At 26.9% G+C, this 12,792-nt stretch overlaps 1 protein-coding gene across 1 annotated transcript; it reads right to left on the bottom strand.

The window, feature by feature from the left end:
* Positions 1 to 6,924: 6,924 nt before the first annotated feature.
* On the bottom strand, positions 6,925 to 9,031 carry LOC111295745 (polyubiquitin). The gene is made up of 2 exons (XM_022889439.2): positions 8,968 to 9,031; positions 6,925 to 8,277 (listed from the first exon to the last, which is right to left on the bottom strand). The coding sequence occupies exon 2, from the start codon at positions 8,275 to 8,277 to the stop codon at positions 7,132 to 7,134; it is 1,146 nt and encodes a 381-aa protein (XP_022745174.1). The 5' UTR covers positions 8,968 to 9,031; the 3' UTR covers positions 6,925 to 7,131.
* Positions 9,032 to 12,792: the final 3,761 nt, after the last annotated feature.

Raw genomic sequence — 12,792 nt, 5'->3', positions numbered from 1 at the left:
GTCTCTAAAATATTAAGATCGATGTAAAATTTGGTTGCATAATTAGATACCAAGTAAATTTCTTTTGCATATATAAGCGAAACAAAAATAAAGAAAATGATAGAAAAACAATAGTACATGTATTATTCAATACGAGTTAGAAAAGTGGATTTTAACAAAAGAACAAACCCATGTATTTTTTGCCCATCATTCCAGCAGAAATGACAGCACGATTCTTTGTTTATTGTGTGAAATTTTTTTCCTTAATTTGAAGTGCCATGTTATCATAAAGAATAATTTTTAAATGATGGCCACTGTTTTCAGACAATTAATATTAAGAAAAAAACATAATGTGTAATGAAATATCATTATATAAAGAAAATGGACAAGAGACAGTAAAAGTTTTTGAAAAATTAGCAAACCTTGTATCTTGAACATATATATCCCTTTTGGTAACATTATTAGACCTATTGTTCAATCTAACTTGCCTAGCAGGTTCAATAGATAGCAACATCCGAATGAAATATGTTTGTATAATAAGTTAATAAACAAAAAAAATGTATTACAAATGTAAATTATATGAAGAAAATCAAACCTATCAAATATTTGCCATGACTAATTATATCATTTAGTTTGTCATAAAAGACATAGTTAAAACAATCGAGGATATGGAGTCACATCTTCTTGAATTTCTTCAACTTGACTTATTTTAGTTAGATAAGTATTAAATAAACCAAGAATAACGTTATAATTGTGCTTGCAATTTTGTAGTTGGAATCGCATCATCGAATACAAAGAACCTTCTTTTAGGATTGGATTAAATAAAGGAGCATTAAATCCTCTTAAGTAGAAGTGCATTGCATCCCTTTATAAAAGAAATTAAATTAAATCAAATGAAAGATATTCAATTGTAACAAAAAGTAAAATTTTGTTAGCATTCCACTAACCTGAGCATCTGTGGCAATAAATTCAAGACTAAGAATGTTATTCGTTTTAGCAAGATTAACATTTTTTCAAAGTCTACATATTTTGTATTAAACGCTTTTAAAAGTCTTAGAAGAATCAAGCTCATTGAAAAATTGATAGCTTATCTTATGAAATCTAAATACAAAAATAAGATTATTTGAAATAAAGTATAGTATTCTATATAGGAATAACAAAAAAGAAATAAAAAAAGAAAACATCAATTTTAAATTTAAAAAGTAAATGAAACAATACGGTCAATGCCATTGAGAAATTGTTAGTTGATGTTGCAAAAACAAAATGCAAGAAAAAGAATAACTAATATAAACCATGCTACTTTGTATAGAACAAATAAAATAGAAAGCAATAAAACAAAAGATCAATCGTAGAAGGTAAAGTAAATAAAATAGCATGCTGAACTTGCAAGGGAAAGTCAAAAAAAGAAATTTAATAAAAAAGAAAAAAGATCATCAAGATAAACTTAAATACTGAAAAACTTCTTTGAAAATAATATTTTTTCTCTCATCTTTTGCTATTTCATGTTCATCATGAATCAAAACTTTCAAACATTTTCTAGATGTAACTCTTGAAAGAGTTACATACATTTGACCATGTGTAAAAACAAGTTTAGGTAAGTAAAGACCAACAATATCTAATGTTTGTCCTTGACTTTTATTGATTGTCATTCCATAACATAATCTCACAAGAAATTGCTTTTGATTAAAAACAAAAAGCTATTTCTGATGTTTAACAGTTAAAATAATTTTAGGAATAAAAACTTTATCACCAGCATGAGTTCTTGATAATATTTTACCTCCAATAATATTTGAAGTTAATTGTGCAACTAAAAGTCTAGTAATATTACATAAACCTAAATATTGGTTTATATTTCTTAAAAGCATAATCACAACACCAATTTTCAAATGCAATTAATGGTTAGGAATACTAAGAAAAGTTAGAGAATTCAAAAACTTAGTGGGATAAAGTAAACCTTGATCACCAATATGGTTGGAGTCTTTTGAAATGTAATCATTGCTTAAGTATTTTTTTATTTCACCTAAAACCAAATAAAAAACATAAGAATTAATCAAATCTACACTTTCATTGTATAGAGCAATAATTGCTCTTTGTTTGAGGTAGCATGGATTGCAAAATTTGTCATGAAAATCATAATATACTATAGATACTATACTGGCTATTGGATTTTCAACAAAATAGATTAACTAATCTAGAGAAATTTTATACAAGCTGCCTCTTCCTCATTTTCAAACATTACAGATCCAATCTTACCATCACCTGTGTCAAGTAACTATTGAGCAAATTCTACAATTTTGTTTTGCACTGCTTGATCTAGATTTTATCTATATAATCTCATATTTGTTCTCAAATGAAATATCATATAATTCAACCAAAGCCTTGATTGATTTATTGAAGCATTCAAAATATTAGTCTTTGATCCTATTTGGACAACAGGTAAAACTTGTCTAAAATCTCCACCCAAAATAATTGTTTTTCCTCCAAATGGTTTTATAGAATAAATAATAGGATTAGAAGTCTCACAATCTCTTGAATAAAAAGTTAAATAACTACCTAAAGCTGATAGTCATATAATGTTGTAGGACTGTAACTATTTATATCTTCATTTACTGCAAAAAAAAAAAAAAAAATAGCAGTTTGTTCAGATTGAAAGTATTATAGTATATATGATGAGTAAGATCAGTGGTTGAAGTATCAATTTTAATCTATCTAGAACTAAAGTATCAATATTCAGATACCTCTGCGATCTAGAACCTACAAATGGGATTTGGAGTTTGGGTGGTAGCCTTAATTAGTAGTAGTTATCCAAACAAAATTAAAATCTCTTATATTTTTAACAGCCATGAATCATGACTGAAGCTGTCGGCAACAGCACTGATAATTGACTAAGGCAACGTCTCCATTTAGAAAAGAAAAAGAAAATCATATTGTTTAATTCTGAAATAATTGATGATTATTGACCTTATTTTCTTATGCATGTCATTATTGACATAGAAACATGTGTGTACATACATACATCTGGAAAGCCAAAAAGGTATATGAATTAGTATTTGTGGGTTTTAAAGATTGAGAGAAATTGGTTGATTTGAATTCAATCCTTATTCTTTTTTGGTGATCACTTTTTAATCTTTTAAAAATGTGAAAAAAAGTGAAATAATTGGAAGATATTTCAGCTCATGCTCGACAGATACATAAACCAGAATAAATGTATAAATGCAAAACATTTTTAGCCATGTTTAGGTGATAAACTAGATATATATTTGGGTATAAAATTATGAAGACAATCCAAAAAACTTCACCAAGCAAACATAAACAGAATGAGAAACAAAAGATCTAAAGTAATACAAGCATGCAAAAGGAAAAAAAAGGCCGAAAAAAAAATAGTAAACCAACATAAAAAAAATCAAAATAAGAACAAAAGTATCAAATTTTCAAAACTGATCGCAAAAACCAAAAAAGAAAATTAAAAAAGCAACAACCTTCAGAGATGGCATTTTAATCTATCTTTGACCCTTGCAGGAGAGTTAATTGGTATTGTTTCATGAAGATTTGAATATGAGGCTGCTGAAAAACGTTATAGTAGATGCACCAATTTTTTCCCTTCCAAGGGCAATCTAATAGGAGATAGAGAAAAATAGAGAAGTGAACGATCACTCTGCCTTTTGTCATTCTTGATCCTTGTTCCCATGGAGGAATCCTTTTAGTTTTTATTGAACAGGTGTAAGGCATGTCCTCCCATTTTTGCTTCAAATATGTTTCTTTCCCAAATTTAACCATGAATTTTTATTTAAGACATTGCCGAGTTGTATAGTTAAAGATAATTGGGGAATAGTTATTATATATAGATATAGATATTTAAAATTAAAAGATTAAAAGATTTTTAATATTAATGTTTTAATTTTTTAAGTAAAATTAAATAAAAATATTATTAATTAATATAATAATAATATTTTGATTTAGGTCAAATTAAGTTTAAGTTAAAAAAATCATATACAAAATCCAAATTAAATAAAATTATATTTAAACTCATCGATTTATAAATAGTTTTTTTTTTAAACTATCCTTCCCTTTTTAAAAAGGTAAGGCAATTTCCAAAAAAATTGTTTTATATTTTATTATTAATAAGTTATCTTTCGTCGAGCAATCAATGTTTTGTCAAATAAATATTTGAAAATATAAAAATTATTTTTCAAAAATAATTTTCTACAAAACAAATAAAATCTTAGTTTGACAAGAAAAGCCTTTTTTCTTTTTTTACTTTCTCATACTAGGGCCTTAGTAACAAAACGTTTTATCCGAGTCGAATGATGTTGATAGTGACTTATCCCTATTCACCGAAAACTGATACTCAACATTGTTGATCTTTGCATAGGCTGCACATAAGTAAAATTTAAGGGATCTTACTTATTTATATGTGTGGTTATATGGTATCAACAATTGTAAGGATCAGTCCCCTTTGCTCCAAAGCCTTTCAGTCTCGTTACATTAAGTTATATTGCAATGTCAAGGTTGGAAAAATCTTATGTGTCATTATTAGTTCCATATCAAAATTGATGATTTCATCGTGCAGATTTCTATTTTGCGTGCTGCGAATGTTGAGTCCGAAGAGATTGAATCCCCTCTTCATATGGAAAAGTCTTATTCCTGCATTACTCACCATCTATCGAGAATGTCAATGTAGGAACTTTACTGTCCCTGGTGAAAAATGAGAAAGTAAGGCAACCTGTAACATGTCCCAAGTGTGCATATTTTCTCAATGTAACAGCGGATATGTCCCAAACATTTCTGATTCATTTGTTCTATTACTCAACCATCTATTGATCAAAGATTCAAAATTCTAATACATTTTATTTGGGTTTTTTTGATTGATTAAAATGCTAACACGAATATCTCGATAATGTACCCTGTTTGAGATTTTAGACAAGGGTTGGGCGGGACAGAAAGTAGCTTTTGTTTATTTATTTATTTATTTGATATAAATTATAAAAGCTCCCCATATATAAATTATAAAAGCTCCCCATGTAATTAAGGGCCTAATATATATTTATTGTGGTTTAAAAAGTGTTAGTTTTTTATTGAGATTTGAATGATTTGAATTTTAATCATTAAAATTAAAAAATGATGAAAAGTATTACTTTTTTTTTTAATCTTAAAAGTAAGTATATTTAGTCTCTAATCCCATAATGTTTTCTTTTTTTTTTATGTAACTTCTTTTCTACAAGTTTAGTTAGTTTCTAACCTCAATTGTTTTTTTTTTCCTAAAGTATTAAAAAAGTTTTTTAACTATTTTTTATCCCTTAACTAAACTCACATACTTTTATTTTTTTAGTTAGGTAACTTTTTTTAATTTTTTTAATTTCTCTTCAACAATTTTTTTCTCTTTAAATTTAAGTTTGAAGTCAGAATCCAATCATAGGAAATAGTGTCACATTATTAAGGAAATAATTTTCGCTATTATTTTTTATTATCTTCAAATTTCCCAAACAATTACTTTTATGAAAATTTTGAGGAATTCACGGTTTATGATTAGATTTATTCGCATTACAGGATTTTATTAAAAATTAAAGATTTATATCCCAAAAAAAAACAAGCGTAACCTAAAATTAAAGGACGTTTATGTTTTTTTCCTAAAAATATTTAAAACATTTCAAAAAAAAAAAAAGAGTATGGGGGAAGGAGATATTTTGCAGTTTTTTTTTTTTTAATGGAAATGGGGTATTTAATAAAGAGTTGGGGAGGCTGGTGATATTTCCTGAAACATCAAAAACTGATTCCAAATTCCGAATTAAAATTTCACTGCTGTCGTCAGTCACTCAATTTCCTAAAGCGAAAAAGCAGAAGGACGCGAGTCAAAACTAAGCTCAGCAATGTTTCCGTCCAACCACCGAGTGGATTCACTCACCCTTGGTTCTTCTCAATTATTCAACATTCTGTTTGGTCAATCAGAAAATGTCCAAGGAAGGAAAATTGAAAATTTGCCCATGCTTTTTAAGAGTATGGTCACTTTGAGCCTATAAACCCAATGCAGGCAATACTCTTTCCTTGGCTTCCTAGAGAGACTCTTTAACCACCCAAATTTGCCATGATTGAAATTCGTTCAGACAAGCAATCAGGCTGTTGACTGGTTGGCAGCGCAATTTAAGATGTGCATCTATCTAATTGGTTAAATCTGCCCCATCTCAGTTGGTACTCATTTTGGACATATGTCTAGTTTTGTTTGGTCATCTCGATTCTGAATCTAGATTTGTAAGTCTTGACTGTTGTACGGGGTTGATGTTTCAACAATGGCTGACGTCTACACTTGCATCAGCGTATCGAAACACATTTTTGCCATAGCCACAAGCTCAGCAATTCCTGCAGCAATGTGAACTCGTGATATCTTTTTTTCTGTGGCAAAAGGTGTTGAGGCAAATCAATCCCTGATTAATGCAAAAGAAAGACCAATGGCTATCAATCTCCGTTAGACTATTTTGCATGAAAAGAATTCCAGACGAGTTATATCCTCAGGCAAATATCGGGAGTCATCGATGGCCAAGGAAAAGGCTTCAGAGATTCACCATATGAGTACATCTGCCTCTAGGATCTACCAAACAGCTTACAAGCTCCTAAATTCATTTCAAATGTAAGTCTTTTGCATAAAAAAATAAGTTAAGATTTAGGACTACTGATTAACAAGAAAACAACACTTCCTCATAGTAATCATATGTCATCTTTCTTATTATTACCCAAAAAAAACTAATATCATTTCTGCAATGTAACACTCTCCATCCCTCTTCCGCCATACGTCCCACTCTTCAGGAAACATAACTTTCAGCAGTGATTGGCACACAAAGCAGTCTAAAATATTAGCGCATCACACACCAGAAGCATATCAAATATGTAGTACTAACATGTACAAAGCAGCTGAAGCAGAGCACATCAAGAAAGATCCACAAACCAGCAAACTAAATTATAAGAAAACATTTATAGGAGGAAGTATTTAAGAGATCTAACATAATCCATAAAGGTTTAATACCACAACAGGACCGATACAGGATAAACCAAACAGACAACCGAAATGAGTTTCAGATATTATTTAAAGCCAACAAACACAAACAACTCCCTAAAAGACCAAACACCCTTACTGCTTAATCAGATTTCAAGCTTTAAAACTTAGAAACCACCACGAAGGCGAAGGACAAGATGAAGAGTAGATTCCTTCTGGATGTTATAATCTGCAAGAGTTCTCCCGTCCTCCAGCTGCTTTCCAGCAAATATCAACCTCTGCTGGTCTGGTGGGATCCCTTCCTTGTCCTGAATCTTTGCCTTAACGTTATCAATGGTGTCTGAACTTTCAACCTCCAAAGTGATCGTCTTTCCAGTTAAGGTCTTAACAAAGATCTGCATCCCACCACGCAGTCGTAACACCAAGTGAAGGGTTGACTCCTTTTGGATATTATAGTCAGCCAACGTCCTCCCATCTTCAAGCTGCTTTCCAGCAAAGATGAGCCTTTGCTGGTCAGGAGGGATACCCTCCTTGTCTTGGATCTTTGCCTTCACGTTGTCAATGGTGTCTGAACTTTCAACCTCCAAAGTGATAGTCTTTCCGGTCAGAGTCTTCACAAAGATCTGCATACCACCTCGAAGACGGAGAACCAAATGGAGAGTTGACTCCTTCTGGATATTATAATCAGCAAGAGTCCTTCCATCTTCAAGCTGTTTTCCTGCAAAAATCAATCTCTGCTGGTCTGGTGGGATACCCTCTTTGTCCTGAATTTTGGCTTTCACATTATCAATGGTATCTGAACTCTCAACCTCAAGGGTAATGGTCTTGCCAGTGAGGGTTTTGACAAAGATTTGCATGCCACCACGAAGACGAAGCACTAGGTGGAGGGTGGACTCCTTCTGGATGTTATAGTCTGCTAGTGTACGACCATCTTCAAGCTGCTTTCCGGCAAAGATAAGCCTCTGTTGGTCTGGGGGAATTCCTTCCTTGTCTTGAATCTTAGCCTTGACATTATCAATAGTGTCAGAGCTTTCAACCTCCAAGGTAATTGTCTTTCCAGTGAGAGTCTTGACAAAGATTTGCATGCCACCACGAAGACGAAGCACCAGGTGGAGGGTCGACTCCTTCTGGATGTTGTAGTCAGCTAGCGTGCGACCATCTTCAAGTTGTTTGCCAGCAAAGATTAGCCTTTGCTGATCTGGTGGGATCCCCTCTTTGTCCTGAATCTTAGCCTTCACATTGTCGATGGTGTCTGAACTCTCCACCTCAAGGGTGATGGTCTTGCCAGTAAGGGTTTTCACAAAGATTTGCATCTATTAAATCAAAGGATCAGAACAGATTGGAATCTCAAGATTTCAAAAAATTATAAAAACAAAGTGGTAAACCATAAATCATTACTTATGGTCATGGCTAACAATAGATTTTTAAATCTATAAAATGGCTTTAATCTTCAGGAAGAAAAAAGCATTAAATATTCAAAAGAAAGAATAAAATAGAAGAAAAAAGGTGCCTAGACAAAATCAAAGTCAGTAAATTCATATATCATTCATTATATTTTAACAAATTTAAAAAAAATAAAATAAAATCTGCAGGAATACCAAAATATCACTTTTTAAATAAAAAATAAAACCAAGAAAATTCAAAATTATAAAAACTAATAGAAAGAGTAGATCAAAAGACTAAACAAATCTAACGTATACAGAATATATCAATTACAATTAAAAATTTCCACGCAGCGATAAATCTAAAAATTTTACATATTTATAACTGAATTTCGATAAACAAAGATAATCCATTAAGAGTTCCACCAATAATTTAACTATCCTCTTTTCAGGTTACGGATTCAAGATAATGCCATTAACAAACAAGATTTGATTAATTAAAAAATAAAAAAATTTATTCATAATACATAAAACAATCAAAATGTCGATTGCCAAGGTAAGATCAATCAAAATTCGAAATAATTAAAACTGGAAATTTAAAAAGAAAGGAATTATGATTACCTTGAAAAAGAAATTGGAAAAAGCTTCGAACGTTGAAAATTGAATTTCTTGCCGAGCAATAGATGAGGAGAGGGCTATGAGATCTACGTTCCTCTTATAGATGGAATTTGCCGACTTTATGACGATATTGCCGATAAGATAACCAATCAGTTTCTGCCACGTAATTTCAACTCCCTATGTATCGTAGCGCATACGCTGGACTCGGGTGTCCTTTTTTTTTCTTTGGCGTGTAAAATAAAATACAGGAAATAAAATGACAAAAGCTAAAAATTAGACATTTATTTATTTTTTAATTCTTAATTTATCCTTAATCCCTCTATTTAGACTTATCATTTATGTCATCCAGTCATTTTTTTTTATTAGATCTGATTTTAAATATAATACAAATAATTTTGACATAAATACGATATAAATATTTAAATAATATAAATTATTTAGATATAAATATGATATGTTTGTTATAAATATTATACGTGACATGACATAATATGATTAATATATTTAAAATTAATTTATATTTAAATAACATGACATGATATGATTAATATAATTGTATATAAATAACATGATTAGACATGACTAATTACTCAAATAGTATGATACGATTAAAATGATCATATACGAATAATACGGTTAATCTATTTATTTAAAAAATCATTTAAATTAGTATTTAAACAAAAAATAATTTAAAACTTAAATATTTATAATTTATTTAAATATCAAAATAATATGATAAATACGATTATTAATTTATTTTTTGAATAAATTAAAATAAATTTTTAAATTTTTTATGTTATGAACATTATCATGTCTTAAGTATATTATTATTGTTTGATACAAACACAAAACGAATAATATTGTATCTTAATCGTGTTAACATAATTAAAATACGAAACATTATTACATTAAACTTATATATAATTTTTTTTGTGTCATTTTTATATCATATTATTATCTCATGTTTAAAATTATCAGATTTAACTCATCCTACTACTTACTTGATTGAAGAGGACATTACACGCATAAGCTTCTTCAAACCAACAACCTTAAAATGCCAATTTCAATGACATGTTAATTGGTTTAAGGGATGGTCAGTATTTAAGCATTAATTTATAGGGTAAAATATTAAAAAATTTTTAATTTATTATTTTATTTAGATAAATTTTTATATTTTAAATAAGTCTTTAATATTAAATTTGTATCTAAATAAATTTTTAAATTTTAATGTAAATTTAAATAAATCTTTAATTTTTAGTTAAATAAATTCTTTTGTAAATCAATTTTTTAAGATAAAAATTTATTTGGTAATAATAAAAATAATTTATTTGAATAAAATAAAATTATAAAGATTTAAAAAAATAATTTGCAAACTTTTTTAAATATTTTAAAATTATTTATACTTTAAATTTTTTTATTTAAGATTACGAAAAATTAAATAAATTAATAAGTATTAAGTATTCATTTTTTTAATTTTTTATATAATATATTTATATTATAGAATAAGATTAATTAAATTTAATGTCATGAATAAGATGGGAGTAATTTATTAACAAAATTATTTAAAACAAACAATGGAATATAAAAAAAAATTTATGACCTTTAATTTTTTATATAATAATATATTTAAAAATATTTGTTTAAAAAAATTCATTTTTTCTTAATAAAATATCCATGTTAAACCTCATTTTTTCCCTCACTTTTAAAACATTTTTTTTCACGTAATTCTTTTTCTTCCCTCGCATCATGGAACGTGCACATTTTTTTGGTCTATGGGTATACATTTTCTTAATATCTATTATATGACTAAAATTATGCACTTTTGAATGAGTAAATAATAAAAATGATATAATAGTAACATAATAAAATGGAAAGCATATGGAAAATCTCAAAAAGTAATACTATATCAAGTAGAATTTTTATTTTTCATTTATATATTTCATTATTAAAATTTCATTGCATTTTTCTTATTATTTTTATATGAGATTATTGAATTTACTTATAATGATTTTGATAGATAATAGTATTGGTTTAAATGAGATTGAAAATAATAATGATAATAAGATTAGTTATTTTATTCTAAAGTAAATTGAGTTTTAGATAAAAAAATTTTAAAAATATTAATGATTCAAAAAAATTATGAATATTCAATCATCTTCTTATATATATATATATATATATGTTTTAAGTAATCTTTTATCTTAATAAATACACACATATTAAATCATGACTACTTTATATAATACTCGCATTTTAATATACAAAATCATGCAATAATAAATTTTAAACCAAATTAGGTGAAATACCCACACATTGTTGTAGGTCCAAATTTTTTTGTTTTATTATTTTTATTAGGGGTGAGAAAAAAATCAAGTAATTCAAAAATTGATTCCAAATCATAATATTCGATTTGGTTCGGATCATTTCCTTTATTCAGTTTGAATCAAGTTTAAATATTAAATATATATATATATATATATTAAGTTTGGATCGAATTTTGAATCAGAAGATGAAAAATAAAAAAAAAATTGAATCGAATAGAATTATATATATATTTTAGTTTTTATATATATTTTAAATTTTTAAAAAATAAAAATAATAATTTTATATCAAAATCTACTTAAATATATTAAAATAATATATAAAAATTAAAATTTGATAAAATTCGATTTTGTTCAGCTTGGATCAAATCGAATAAAGGTTCAGTTTGAATTCGAATCAGATTTTAAATTTTTATAATATTATGCAATATCCGAAAAAATTTAATCGAATTTGATTCGAACCGAACCGTTATCACTCCTAATTTTTATTCATTAATTTTTTGTAAAATTTATCTAATTAAAAAAATGAAAGTTAAAAAATCAAATAAGGATGACACATGAATATTTAAATTGACCTCATATTCTTATAAATATATAATAAAAAATTATAAAAAGAAAATAAAGTAAAAAAAATAAAATAAAAAATAAAAAAAAGGTCACAAAAAAAATGCTACATGAACACTCTAATTGAATTCAAAATATCAAATAATAACTTTACAAGTATGCTACATATATAAATATAAAATTAAAATAATTGTAAAATATATACTTACATATATACATACATACATACATACATATATATATATATATATATATATATATATAGATCCTAACAACATTAGTAAAAAAAGATTAAAAGTTGAGTTCTTATGCGATATTAATAATAATGAGTTTTTTTTAAAAAAATTATATAATAGATTTTAAAAAGCTAAAAAAGACAGAAAAAAATCAAATTCATATGTGACATCAACACTTTTAATAATATTTTTTCTAAAAAATTATTAAATATTAAAAAAATGAAAAATACATATTTTTAATAATAATATCAAATGGATACAATATTTAAAAAAAATTAAAAATATTCAAAAACATTTATTAAATATAAAATATAATGAAAAAATGAAAAAGCAATCAAATAGCTTGACATGTGGCATAACCTTGATATAAAAAAGGTATCATAAAAAATAAAAATAAAAAAAATTGTTTATAAATATATAAAAATGTAAAAAAAAAAAAAAAAAACCTAAATATCAAGCAATTCTCATAAAAAATTCAAAATAAAAAATATATTTATTAAATATTTAAAAGAAAAGTAAAAGAAAGGTAAAAAAGAAAAAAAAATTGGATATTAGTGAATCTAATAAAGAGGCTTCTAAATACACCAAATTTTCTTTCTACACCCTCAAAAAAAATTTTTAGAAAATACCCAAATACCAAATGTTAATTTTAACTTTAGTAAGTGACAAAAATATCCTTAATAGCTTATACATCCAAAAACCATATT

Source organism: Durio zibethinus, chromosome 14, assembly GCF_047325235.1.
Source record: "Durio zibethinus cultivar Kanyao isolate XHJ-2024 chromosome 14, ASM4732523v1, whole genome shotgun sequence".
In the NCBI taxonomy this organism is placed as follows: Eukaryota; Viridiplantae; Streptophyta; class Magnoliopsida; order Malvales; family Malvaceae; genus Durio; species Durio zibethinus.
This window is presented reverse-complemented; position numbering and strand designations above follow the sequence as displayed.

Bases quoted from the DNA above. Each gene is read 5' to 3' on its own strand.
- LOC111295745 (XM_022889439.2), bottom strand. From the start codon at position 8,277: ATGCAAATCTTTGTGAAAACCCTTACTGGCAAGACCATCACCCTTGAG.